General features: G+C 41.8%; 1 protein-coding gene across 6 annotated transcripts in view; it reads left to right on the top strand.

Moving 5' to 3' along the window:
- The window catches only part of TRIO (trio Rho guanine nucleotide exchange factor), a 374,356-nt gene that overhangs the window by 142,126 nt on the left and 218,060 nt on the right, over positions 1–14,170 (top strand). For all 6 annotated transcript variants that reach the window (XM_032626733.1, XM_032626732.1, XM_032626734.1 and 3 more), the window contains one exon: positions 7,251–7,365. In XM_032626733.1, coding sequence (XP_032482624.1) covers positions 7,251–7,365 — 115 coding nt within the window. The remainder of the gene's footprint in view (positions 1–7,250; positions 7,366–14,170) is intronic.

Raw genomic sequence — 14,170 nt, 5'->3', positions numbered from 1 at the left:
CTTTTGGTCTTGTTTATGGTTTCCTTTGCTGTGCAAAAGCTTTTAAGTTTCATTAGGTCCCATTTGTTTATTTTTGTTTTTATTTGCATTTCTCTAGGAGGTGGGTCAAAAAGGATCTTGCTGTGATTTATGTCATAGAGTGTTTTGCCTGTTTTCCTCTAAGAGTTTGATAGTGTCTGGCCTTACATTTAGGTCTTTAATCCAGTTTGAGTTTACTTTTGCATATGGTGTTAGGGAATGTTCTAATTTCATTTTTTTGCATGTAGCTGTCCAGTTTTCCCAGCACCACTTATTGAAGAGGCTGTCTTTTCTCCACTGTATATTCTTGCCTCCTTTATCAAAGATAAGCTGGCCATATGTGCGTGGGTTTATCTCTGGGCTTTCTATCCTGTTCCATTGATCGATATTTCTTTTTTTGTGCCAGTACCATACTGTCTTGATTAGTGTAGCTTTGTAGTGTAGTCTGAAGCCCGGGAGCCTGATTCCTCCAGGTCCGTTTTTCCTTCTCAAGGTGCCTTTGGCTATTCGGGGTCTTTTGTGTTTCCATACAAATTGTGAAATTTTTTGTTCTAGTTCTGTGAAAAATGCCATTGGTAGTTTGATAGCGATTGCACTGAATCTGTAGATTGCTTTGCGTAGTATAGTCATTTTCACAATGTTGTTTCTTCCAATCCAAGAACGTGGTATATCTCTCCATCTGGTGGTATCCACTTTAGTTTCTTTCATCAGTGTCTTATAGTTTTCTGAATATAGGTCTTTTGTCTCCTTAGGTAGGTTTATTCCTATGGATTTTTTTCTTTTTGTTGCAATGATAAATGGGAGTATTTCCTTAATTTCTCTTTCTGATTTTTCATCATTAGTGTATAGGAATGGAAGAGATTGCTGTGCATTAATTTTGTATCCTGCTACTTTACCAGATTCTTTGATTAGCTCTAGTAGTTTTCTGGTAGCATCTTTAGGATTCTCTATGTATAGTATCATGTCATCTGCAAACAGTGACAGTTTTACTTCTTATTTGGTGATTTGGATTCCTGTTACTTCTTTTACTTCTCTGATTGCTGTGGCTAAGACTTCCAAAACTGTGTTGAATAATAGTGGTGAGAGTGAACAACCTTGTCTTGTTCTTGATCTCAGAGGAAATGATTTCAGTTTTTCACCATTGAGAACAGTGTTGGCTGTGGGTTTGTCATATGTGGCCTTTAGTATGTTGAGGTAAGTTCCCTCTATGCCTACTTTCTGGAGGGTTTTTATCATAAATGGGTGTTGAATTTTGTCGAAAGCTTTTTCTGCATCTATTGAGATGATCATATGGTGTTTCTCCTTCAGTTTGTTATTATGGTTTATCACATTGATTTGCGTATATTGAAGAATCCTTGCATTCCTGGGATAAAACCCACTTGATCATGGTGTATGATCCTTTTGATGTGCTGTTGAATTCTGTTTGCTAGTATTTTGTTGAGGATTTTTGCATCTGTGTTCATCAGTGATATTGGCCTGTAGTTTTCTTTCTTTGTGATATCTTTGTCTGGTTTTGGTATCAGGGTGATGGTGGCCTCATAGAATGAGTTTGGGAGTGTTTCTTCCTCTGCTATATTTTGGAAGAGTTTGAGAAGGATAGGTGTTAGCGCTTCTCTAAATGTTTGATAGAATTCGCCTGTGAATCCATCTGGTCTTGGGCTTTTGTTTGTTGGAAGATTTTTAATCACAGTCTCAATTTCAGTGCCTGTGGTTGGTCTGTTTTTATTTTCTATTTTCTTCCTGGTTCAGTCTCTGAAGGTTGTGCTTGTCTTAGGATTTGTCCATTTCTTCCAGGTTGTTCATTTTATTGGCATATAGTTGCTTGAAGTAATCTCTCCTGATCCTTTGTGTTTCTGCAGTGTCATTTGTTACTTCCCCTGTTTCATTTCTACGTCTGTTGATGTGAGTCTCCTCCCTTTTTTTCTTCATGAGTCTGGTTAGTGGTTTATCAATTTTGTGTATCTTCTCAAAGAACCAGCTTTTAGATTTATTGATCTTTGCTATTGTTTCCTTCATTTCTTTTTCATTTATTTCTGATCTCATCTTTATGATTTCTTCCCTTCTGGTAACTTTGGGTTTTCTTTTTCTTCTTTCTCTAATTGCTTTGGGTGTAAGCGTGGGTTGTTTGTTTGAGATTTTTCTTGTTTCTTGAGGTAGGATTGTATTGCTATAAACTTTCCTCTTAGAACTGCTTTTGCTGCATCCCATAGGTTTTGGGTCATCGTGTTTTCATTGTCATTTGTTCCTAGGTATTTTTTTATTTCCTCGTTGATTTCTTCAGTGATCTCTTGGTTATTTAGTAGGGTATTGTTTAGCCTCCATGTGTTTGTATTTTTTACGGATTTTTTTCCCTGTAATTGATATCTAGTCTCATAGCGTTGTGGTTGGAAAAGATACTTGATACGATTTCAGTTTTCTTAAATTTACCAAGGCTTGATTTGTGACCCAAGATATGATCTATCCTGGAGAATGTTCCATGAGCACTTGAGAAGAAAGTGTATTCTGTTGTTTTCAGATGGAATGTCCTATAAATACAAATTAAGTCTATCATGTTTAATGTATCATTTAAAGCTTGTGTTTCCTTATATATTTTCATTTTGGATGATCTGTCCATTGGTGAAAGTGGGTGTTAAAGTCCCGTACTATGATTATGTTCCTGTCGATATCCCCTTTTATGGCTATTAGCATTTGCCTTAGTATTGAGGTGCTCCTATGTTTGGTGCATAAATATTTACAATTATATCTTCTTCTTGGAGTGATCCCTTGATCATTATGTAGTGTCCTTCTTTGTCTCTTCTAATAGTCCTTATTTTAAAATCTGTTTTTTCTGATATGAGAATTGCCACTCCAGCTTTCTTTTGATTTCCATTTGCATGGAATATCTTTTCCCATCCCCTTACTTTCAGTCTGTATGTGTCCCTAGGTCTGAATTGCCTCACTTGTAGACAGCATATATACATGTCTTGTTTTTGTATCCATTCAGCCAGTCTGTGTCTTTTGCTTGGAGCATTTAATCCATTGACATTTAAGGTAGTTATCAATATGTATGTTCCTATGACCATTTTCTTAATTGTTTTGGGTTTGTTATTGTAGGTCTTTTCCTTCTCTTGTGTTTCCTGCCTAGAGAAGTTTCTTTAGCATTTGTTGTAAAGCTGGTTTGGTGGTGCTGAATTCTCTTAGCTTTTGCTTGTCTGAAAAGCTTTTGATTTCTCCATCAAATCTGAATGAGATCCTTGCTGGGTAGAGTAATCTTGGTTGTAGCTTTTTCTCTTTGAGCACATTTTCCTGCCAGTCGCTTCTGGCCTGCTGAGTTTCTGCTGATAAATCAGCTGATAACCTTATGGGGATTCCTTTGTGTGTTATTTTTTGTTTTTCCCTTGCTGCTTTTAATAATTTTTCTTTGTATTTAATTTTTGTTAGTCTGATTAATATGTGTCTTAGTGTGTTTTTCCTAGGATTTATCCTGTTTGGGATTCTCTGTGCTTCTTGGACTTGGGTGACTATTTCCTTTCCTATGTCAGGGAAGTTTTCAACTATAATCTCTTCAAATACTTTCTCAGACCCTTTCTTTTTCTCTTCTTCTGGTACCCCTGTAATTCGAATGTTGGTGCGTTTAGTGTTGTCGCATAGGTCTCTGAGACTGTCTTCAATTCTTCTCATTTTTTTCCCCTATATTCCGCTCTGTGGGAGTTATTTCCACTGTTTTATCTTCCAGGTCACTTATCTGTTATTCTGCCTCAGTTTTTCTGCTATTGATTCCTTCTAGAGAATTTTAAATTTCATTTATTGTGTTGTTCATCATTGTTTGTTTGCTCTTTAGTTCTTCTAGGCCCTTGTTAAACGTTTCTTGTATTTTCTCCATTCTGTTTCCAAGATTTGGATCATCTTTACTATCATTACTCTGAATTCTTTTTCAGGTAGATTGCCTATTTCCTCTTCATTCATTTGGTCTGTTGGGTTTTTACCTTGCTGCTTCATCTGCTGTGTATTTATCTGTCTTCTCATGTTGCTTAACTTACTGTGTTTGGGGTCTGGTTTTCGCAGGCTGCAGGTTCGTAGTTCCCGTTGTTTTTGGTGTCTGCCCGCAGTGGCTGAGGTTGGTTCAGTGGGCTGTGTAGGCCTCCTGGTGGAGGGGACTAGTGCCTGTGTTCTGGTGGATGAGGCTGGATCTTGTCTTTCTCGTGGGCAGGTTCACGTCTGGTGGTGTGTTTTGGGGTTTCTGTGACCTTATTATGATTTTAGGCAGCCTCTCTGCTAATGGGTGGGTTTGTTTTCCTGTGTTGCTATTTGTTTGGCATAGGGTGTCCAACACTGGAGCTTGCTGGTTGTTGAGTGGAGCTGGGTCTTGGCATTGAGATGGAGATCTCTGGGAGAGCTTTTGCCATTTGATATTATGTGGAGCCGGGAGGTCTCTGGTGCACCGATGTCCTGAACTCAGCTCTCCCACCTCAGAGACTCAGTCTTGACACCCGGCTGGAGCACCAAGACCCTGTCAGCCACAGGGCTCAGAAGAAAAGGGAGAAAGAAAGAAAGAAAGAAAGAAAGAAAGAAAGAAAGAAAGAAAGAAAGAAAGAAAGAAAGAAAAAACTAAAATAAAATAGAATAAAGATTTTAAGATAAAAATTTTAAAAATTATTAAAAATAAAAAAGTAAAAAAAAAAGCGGACAGGCAGAACCCTTGACAAATGGTAAAAGCAAAGCTATGCAGTCAGAATCACACCAAGAAGCGTACACATACACACTCACAAAAAGAGAAAAAGGAAAAGAAATTATATATCTTTTGGGAAGTCTGAGGTCTTCTGCCAGCATTCAGTAGGTGTTCTGTAGGAGCTGTTCCACATGTAGATGTATTTCTGATGTATTTGTGGGGAGGATGGTGATCTCTGTGTCTTACTCCTCCACCATCCTGAAGGTCTCTCTTATATTTTTGATCAAGGAGATTGACTCTGTTTTGAAAGGAATGAAAGATGTTGGGAAATAAAAAATACTGCAGTTGTTACTGGTCTTATCTCGGGGACAAGAGGTATTCCAAAAAAACTAGAGCCAATGATTTTTCCCTAAAATTACTGTCTGGTATTTAGAAGATTACTTCATAATGTCATTCCAGCATTTACAACAATACTGCTTCTTACTTTTTTGTTTTTTCAGTGTTTAAGTTTTTTACTCTCCGCACGTAATACAATTCTTCAGCTAAAACAGGAGTAATGAGACAAAATGGTTCTGAAAAGTACAATAGAAAAATATTGTCCACTGGTTTATTTTTCCAAATGAGTAATAGGCTATTTACAAATAAGTAGATCTCCAATGATGTATTTTAAAATGGCAAATCTATTACTGTTTGAAATCTAAATTAAAAAAAATTTACTGCTTCTCACTTTTAATAGTACCTTTCATTCCTTCTGATATTTTTATTATTTAGAAAGAAGTAAAGCCACTAGTTTGAAAAATTATGCAAGTTCTTATCAGGGCAAAGGGCCCAGTTGTGACATGCTGGCATGGTCCCTTTGTCTTTATATAAGCTCTTTGAGCCTCAGTATCTTTCACGATAAAGCTGGCGTGAGGAAATCTCCTAACAGGATCGTTGTGATGATCAGATCAGAACGCGGGTGTCAAGCACTTGATGCCATACCTAGCGTGTGTCAGCTGTGATGTAGTGTTGTTCCTATTTAATACCTGGGTTATTGGATTTATAAATAATTTAACATCTTTCTGGGCTTCGTAACTTAACAGTACACGTGGGTCAGTTTAAGTGTTCAGAATCAGCACTTAGTTTCATTACTGTTGAGAGGAATTGCTAATCATTCTAGGACATGGTAAAGACCCATGTTGGTAAAAATGTGTTTTTAAAATGCCAGCATCTTCTGCTGAGTATGTTTTTGGCATTCTAAAAGTAAAGAATTTGGTTTTCTCTTGCTTGCTTGCTTTTTGCTTGCCTTTTCAGTTACGTCTGCTGACAAGGTAAATAATTAAGATGAGAAAATAATTGTTTCATGTTGTTGCTTGAATTTTGAGATCTTATTGCTGTACTTCTAGAAAGAGATGACCAGAGCTGTAAAACTAAATGAAGCATACACTTGGGAAAACAAAATTTTCTTTCTCTGTGTTCTTTTCTGAAAACCCGAATAGAAGTAATAAAATAAATAGAGTAGTTTCACCAGAAATGTTCAGTGATACCCAGCAGACTTCCTTAGGATTGTATACATGTTCATGAGAAGCGTTTCTGCCTTCCTGTCAAAGGCCAGTCACGTGGATTTGTGCTTAGTGTGTAATGTAATATTTCTAAAGTTCTTAAGCTAATTTAGTTCTATTTGAAACTTCTTGTGTGCCAATCTCTCCCTCTCTCTCTCTTTTTTGCTTTTGTGTGTGTGTGGCTTTGTGTGAGAGAGTGGGGAAGCTTGACCACAGGGGTCAGGTACTGCCCTTGAGAGGGGAAGGTGCCCTGGATCCCAGATTATATAAAGTAGCCGTCAGTGCAGAGTTTGAAGAACATTTCTGTCTTTTCCCTTTCATGAGTTAAAGCCCAGTTTGGTTGGTAGCAAAGAGACAGAGCTGAGAGTGACGGGGAGGGAAGGAGAGGGGACAGTGTGGAGGAGAGAGAGAGAGGGAGACAGAGAAAGGGAGAGAGAGAGGGCGTGAGGAGATGGTTTTTTTTTTTTTTTTTTTAATATTTATTTATTTATTTGGTTGCACCGGGTCATAGTTGCAGCACTTGGGCTCCTTAGTTGTGGCCGAAGGGCTCCTTAGTTGTGGCCGGCAAGCTCCTTGCTTGTGGCATGAATGTGGGATTTAGTTCCCTGACCAGGGATCAAACCTGGGCCCCTTGCATTGGGAGCGCAGAGTCTTATCCACTGTGCCACCAGGGAAGTCCCCGGAGGTGGGAGTTTAAGGTGATGGAAGCACGTATACATGAAACCTTTTTTTCTGTCCAAACATGAAACTGAATAAAGGAGGGAACAAACACTGGAAGAAAGAGCCAGGGCCTTCTGTGATACCTTCCATGTGGTGTGCAAAACTCAGACTTCATCGCCGGTGTCCTGGGAGGGATGGCATTGCCACCTGTCTCAGGGGAGCCAGGGATGCCGGCCTTTCATGGGGTCCTGCCGGGCCAGGAGGGCTCTGGGCACAGCTTCGCGAGAGTGGGTGGGCAGGCTGCGATGCTGGGTGCCCAGTGGCCCATAGAGTCCTGTTTCCTCTTGTTTCTGTCTGAGCCTCTTCCACATGTTTGTTTCCAGGTGGCAGAGATAAGCGCGGGGGTCCCATCCTAACCTTCCCGGCCCGCAGCAATCATGACAGGATACGACAGGAGGACCTCCGGAGGCTCATTTCCTACCTGGCCTGTATCCCCAGGTGAGTCCCGCGTGGTCGTGGCTGGTCCCTGTCCCAGAGGTGCAGCGCTGCACACACTCCCCAGAAAACAGCCCACAGGAGCCTGGATTCTGATCAAAGTGCTGTCAAGTGAAAATTATGGTCTTTCTCCTTATTTTCCTTTTGTGACCCTCCTCGGTGCGGGGCTGAGAAGGGCAGTGTTCTGAGTGAGCAGGCTTGTGTGGTGGCGATGGGGGTGGCTTGGCCACCGGGCGGGGACCTTAGGTTGTGGTGCCCAAGGTGGAGGTAAAGCAGAGATGATCCTGATAACGGAGACCCGGCGGGCCGGAGGCTCACCAGTGGAGTGTGGTTTCCGAGAGGAACCTTCTGGCTCTGTGCTGCGCTTCAGTTCCTGGGAAGTATTCGGTTGATTTGTAGCGTGAACTTTGCAGGGCATTCAGAATCCCTACCAGCTAATGTCCTGGGACATGGAGTTTGGGAGCTCTCATTCAATCTGCAACCCGCTAGTGACAGCCAGGGGGATTTTCGGCATAGACGCCGAGGAACACGAGGAATAGGCAAGGCTTTATTTTCTGGAGAGCCCTGACGTGAGGAGCGGTCAACAGCAGTGGGCGAGTGTGTATACCTGCGGAGTCTAGCATCTTTGCTTCTGCTTTAGAAACATATTACTGAGGTTTTACCTACAGAGCGAGCTGACAGCTGGCAGAGGAAACCCTCCCCCGCCTCCCACATTAACATCTCCGTTTAATGGTTAAGATTAATTTTTGGAAAACAAAGTACTGCTCTGATATGATCCAAGCATACAGCCAGGCCTGGCATAAGAGGTGGCTGTGTGCCGGGGGTCGGAGCGGGACCCCCTGTGAGGAAGAGGTACTCTCACCCCAGAAGCGGGTGTGCTAAAGCAGGGCATGGCTGATGTGCGCCAGTGAAGAGGGATTTCCTAGGAGACTAAACGAGCGCCTGAAAAAGGACACTCGGTCATAATATAGACTAACGAGTAGCCGTAAGGAACATGTTAACGCCGGGAAAGCATAAAAGATGGTCAACAGCAGCGTAGTGGATTCTAAAGTTTGAGGTGAGTGTAACAGATCGCCCACAGAGCAGGGCTTGTGACTCTCCCGCGACCTCTTTGGGTTGACACCAGCCAGGGAAACAGCACGGTCCTCTGGCAACCCATCCTCACGGTGGCTGAGGAAGGTCAGCTTTGGTGTCGATGGTCTGAGCTTCAGAGGGGGTTCTTGGGTTTTTCTGTAGGGTATCCTTTGTGGGAAAGCTATTACATCAAATCATCAGCAACATATTAATGGGCCCCTGCTTAAATATGTGGAAAAGTTTTCCCTTTCCTCTTACTCTGATATTTTCTTGGACTGTTGAACTGTTGAAATCACAGAGTTGGAAAGAGTTTTAGAAGTTATTTACTACTCACTGTCACTTATAAATAACAGCATAGTTTACAGCCACTACTTACTGAGCTCTTACTATGTGCCGTGTGCTGTGCTAATGATGAAAAAGAAACAGATACAGACGATGATGTGAAAAAACAAATCCCTGCCATCCAAAATGATGCTTGGTGTATAGTTCAGTGAAACACAAGTTGAATTTCACCCAGGTGATCTTTTAGAAAACATTTATACCGTTGGAATTCTGTATATAACTTTGGCAACTTGCTTTCTGGTTTTGAAATCCATATTGATTATAAATGTAAAAAAATTACTTTTCCTTTCATTGATATCATAAAGAAATCGATTCAGGTATATTTTGAATCAGCTGGATGACCCACTTTAAAAAAAAAAAACACAAAACTTTGTCCTGGGAATCGTGAGTGTAAACAAAACTAGAGAGAAGCGAACACCCATGGGCCCATCATCCAGCTCCAACGATTATTGGATTCTGCCAATCTTGTCTACTTCCCCAAGAAAACATAGCAAATCCCAGATATTCTCTCATTTCTCTCATAAGTTCCTCAGTGTGTAGAGTGACCCTCCAAGCACCGAGCACAGTCAGTTCGTTTCATTGCCTGGCTTTGCTTTTGTATTTACAGTTTCAAGTGACAGGCAATGCCAGTTTCTTGTTCTTGGTTAAATGAGCAAATGAGAGAGATGGGATTAATTTGTATGTAAATGATGCGTTTGCCAAATCATAGTGGAGGAAGGTTTCCCAGTGGTCCAAATAGAAGTGGCCACAAAAAGAGTCCTCTCCAGGTCCACCGCAGGTCCTACAGCGACTGACAGAGAACCTTAGTGCCGCCTTCAGGGAGCCTGCAGAGGTGGGAGAGCTCTGGTTTTAGCCAGACAGTGGGATCAGTGATCATGTCAGGAGATTAATGGTGTGTGAATTTTTGGGGACTTGTGGGTTGGCTTGTTCTTTATTTGAGTCTATAATTTGTTGTTACAGTTTCAGAGTGAAATACACAGTCCTGGGCAGTGGGAGGGGCAGGGGGAGGATGTCCTGTGGGACTCCTTTCTCTGTCCACCACTGTCAATGTTTTCTGTGACATGATGGTAGCCTCTGGCTGCCCCTCAGCCAGACAGTTACAGGACTACACATTCCCGGATTTGGAGAAGTGTGCCATCCGGGAAAGCTTGGGGGTCAGAGTCAGACGGACTGACCTGGTTTACTTAATTTTACGGGGTTTCTGATCTACGAGATGAGATAGTAATCTGTACTTCTCGGATCACTGTATTAATAGTAAGATTATTTATGTACATGCCCAGCACAGTGTCTGACTCACGGTAGCTGTCTCAGAAGTGGTACAGTAATGTCCATCTTTCGTATTTGCTCTTTGACTTCCCTTCAGTTGATTTTCTTTTTGCCATGTGTTCTAGAACCAGATCATCTTGTCTGTTTTTTTTCTGCGTGGCCTCCTGTCTTTGCCTCTTAAAATGTGGCCCCCAGAGTTAAAACATAATGTGATCTGAGAGTGGCGACTAGTTTTGAGTACTGTTGTTTGGGCCACCTTCCCTCCCCTCTCCCTTCCTTAAAAAACAAACAATTAGAATAATAGATTGGTTTTCATATGATTAATTTGCAAGGGAACTTTTCCTTAAATGTGTAGGAGAAAAGTCACAGCGGAACTTCTTCGTGGTGTGATGGGGACTCCTGCACAGAAATGATAATCGCGTTAGTCTTGGTGCATCTCTAGGTGTTTATTGCTCTTTTGAATTATACTCATTATGTTCTAGAAAGTTTTGACTTCTTTGGAATGATTTATAGCAACTAAATGGATAAAGCACTCTGACTCTCTTTTGTCACCAATGAAATCATGTGAAACTTTTGAGTTGATTCATTCATGAACATTCATATAAAAAGGTACCTTCTTCATCTAGGAACTGAAGAAAGGAGAGTTTCTCTTTTTTAGAGACCTGAATTGAAAAAGGACCTTAGTTTCATCTACATTTAAAAAAATCTCACAGCTAAAATGAGGCTCTTCGGTAAAACTGCTGAAATACCTGGTTAACAAGTCACACTTTGCAGTGAGCAGTGCCTTGAAGGAAGAGCATGGCACGGAGCCCTTCAGCAGCAGCTGTGTTTGTTCATTAGACGCTCAGAAATAGAGCTGTGGCTTTGGTCATGTTTGCAAGTCGCCGCTTTCTTAATAACACGTGGCTTTTAACTTGATAAAGACAGATGGGTGCGAAGGATGTGCACTCCCAGCCCAGTTGGAGTGCTGCTTGCTTTACTTGGAAGTCACCGGTGGGAACAGTTGGATGGCGGAGGCAGGTGGCTGGTTAATCCTTCTGTAAGCCGTGTAAGCTCAGGGCACCTTTTGCTTGTCTCTCTCCAGCTTGTTCCTCTTGTTAAGCCTGGAGTTATTCAGGATTCCTTCTAAGCCCCGTCAAGTGGAGGGGCCTTGTAGTTTTACGTACACACTGTGTAGAGCTATGTGAGGAGAAAGGCTGCCAGAGAATTTACCTCGATAGGGGACGACCGATGCTTAAAGCGCAGGACCAGACAGCAGCTCGTACAACAGCAGCACCTGTTGCCCGACAGCCTCCTGTCTTTGGTGAACGGCAGCAGAACATGAGAGTCTGGAGCAGAGGGTCCCAGCTGGGCAGCAGACATCCGACGTCCTGCTCAGGCAGGTCTAGCCCCAAGGCGCTGTGGAGCCCAGAAGTTCTTGCAGGATGGCAAGCTCCTTTAGAACCCCAGGAAGTTCAGAATGCTTAATTTCAGTGACTTGGGGGATTTTAGGAAGCATTTCTGGGAGTGCCCAGCTACCTCTAAGGATTTGTGAAGGTGACCCGAGACGCTCCCAGGATCGTGGCCCAGGACCTACTTGAGACAGGAGGAGTGATAGCATGAGGAGTGTTGAGCCCTGTTAACTGTTTTTCAGTTCATATTCATACAGGAGTTAATCCAATCACTCCTGCAGCTTTCCACACTGGAGTGATAAGCCGGTGTGTTGGATCAGTCTGTTTTCTCCTTAGGGCTTTCAGGACTGTGCTCCTAGGACTGCGGGCCGCCATCAACTCAGGTTCTGTCCCCATGGACTTTTTTGGAGTGTTTTGGGGAATATGCCTCTTATACTGATGAAGTTGTCATAGGAACTTGGAGTGTCCGTTACTCTACTGGTATGAATCAAAAGATAAGGAAAAGAATGGCGTGTGAGGGAGTGGGGAGGGCATGGAGGCGGGGGACGGGAGAAGGTAGGGGAGTAAGCTCATGTGTGAGAGTGTGAAATTGGTTTTATTTCGACTTAAATTTAGGTGAGACTATGGATTTTCTTTTTCCTGTCTATAATGGTCTCACTTTATTTTTAGAATTTTTTTTTTTTTTTTTTTTTTTTTTTTTTGGTACACGGGCCTCTCACTGTTGTGGCCTCTCCCGTTGCGGAGCACAGGCTCCAGACGCGCAGGCTCAGCGGCCACGGCTCACGGGCCCAGCCGGATCCTCCCGGACCGGGTCACGAACCTGTGTCCGCTGCATCGGCAGGCGGACTCTCAACCACTGCGCCACCAGGGAAGCCCTATTTTTAGAAATTTTTTATTAAAAAATTTTTGAAGTGTAGTCAGTCGCTTTACCATATTGTGTTAGTTTCAGGTGTACAGCAGGATTATTCAGTTGTGTGTATTTTTTTCAGATTACTTTCCGTTGTTGATTATTACAAGATATTGAATGTAGTTTCTTGTGCTAGTAAATCTTTGTTGCTGATCTGTTTTATGTATAGTAGTTTGTATCTGCTAATCCCAAACTCCTAATTTATCCCTCCCCCAACCCCCTTCCCTTTGGTAACCATAAATTTGTTTTCTGTGTTTGTGAGTCTGTTTCTGTTTGGTATATAGATTCATTTGTATTATTTTTAGATTCCACATATAAGTGATATCATATAATGTTTGTCTTTATCTGACTTACTTAGTAGGATGATCTCTAGGTCCGTCATTGTTGCTGCAAATGGCAATATTCCTTCATTTTTATGGCTGAGTAATACTCCATTGTGTGTATGTACCACATCTTCTTAACCCAGTTTGTCTGTTGATGGTCACTCAGGTTGTTTCTGTGTCTTGGCTATTGTTAATCGTGCTGTTATGAACATTGGGGGAGATGTATATTTTTTAATTAAAGTTTTCATTTTTCACTGGATATATGCCCAGGAGTGGGATTGCTGGGTCGTATGGTAGTTCTACTTTTAGTTTTTAGAGGAACCTCCATACTGTTCTCCATAGAGGCTGCACCAGTTTACATTCACACCAACAGTGCAGGAGGGTTCCCTTTTCTCCACACCCTCTCAGGCATTTATTATTTGTAGACTTTTTGATGATGGCCATTCTGACCGGCGTGAGGTGATACCTCATTGTAGTTTTGATGTGCATTTCTCTAATGATTAGGGATGTTGAGCGTCTTTTCATCTGCCTGTTGCCAGCTGTATGTCTTCTTTGGAGAGATGTCTATTTAGGTCTTCTGTCCTTTTTTTTTTTGATTCAGTTGTTTGTTTTTTTGATATTGAGTGGTATGAGCTGTTTGTATATTTTGGATATTAACCCCTGTCAGTCACATCATTTGCAAATATTTTCTCTCATTCTGTAGGTTGTCTTTTCGGTTGCTTGATGGGTTTTTTTGCTGTGCAAAAGCTTTTAAGTTGGATTATGTCCCATTTGTTTAGGGTTTTAAAAAATTTTTTTTATTGGAGTATAGTTACTTTACAATGTTGTGTTAGTTTCTGCTGTACAGCAAAGTGAATCAGCCATATGTATAATATACATATATCTCCTCCCTCCCAGATTTCCTTCCCATTTAGGTCACCACAGAGCACTGAGTTCCCTGTGCTATACAGTAGATCCTCAGTAGTTATCTGTTTTATACATAGTAGTGTATATATGTCAATCCCAATCTCCCAGTTCATCCCACCACTGTTTTGCTTTTGTTTCTTTTGCCTTGGGAGATTGATCTAAGAAAATATTACTACAATTTATGTCAGAAAATGTTTTGCCTATGTTCTCTTCTAGGAGTTTTATGGTGTCATGTTTTACATTTAAGTCTTTAAACCATTTTGAGTTTATTTTTGTATGTAGTGTGAAGGGAGGCTATGGATTTTTTTTTTTTTTTTTTGCGGTACGCGGGCCTCTCACTGTTGTGGCCTCTCCCGTTGTGGAGCACAGGCTCCGGATGCGCAGGCCCAGTGGCCATGGCTCACGTGCCCAGCTGCTCCACGGCATGTGGAATCTTCCCGGACCGGGGCACAAACCCCTGTCCCCTGCATCGGCAGGCGGACTCTCAACCACTGCGCCACCAGGGAAGCCCCGAGACTATGGATTTTTAACCCAAGTTTATGAACACTCTGACTTTTGTTTTTTTCTTTACTGCAGATGTGCTTTCTGTATATTTCCCG

The sequence above is a fragment of the Phocoena sinus genome, chromosome 3 (assembly GCF_008692025.1).
Source record: "Phocoena sinus isolate mPhoSin1 chromosome 3, mPhoSin1.pri, whole genome shotgun sequence".
In the NCBI taxonomy this organism is placed as follows: Eukaryota; Metazoa; Chordata; class Mammalia; order Artiodactyla; family Phocoenidae; genus Phocoena; species Phocoena sinus.
The sequence above is the reverse complement of the archived record's forward strand: the minus strand, read 5'-3'. Positions and strand labels throughout refer to the sequence as shown.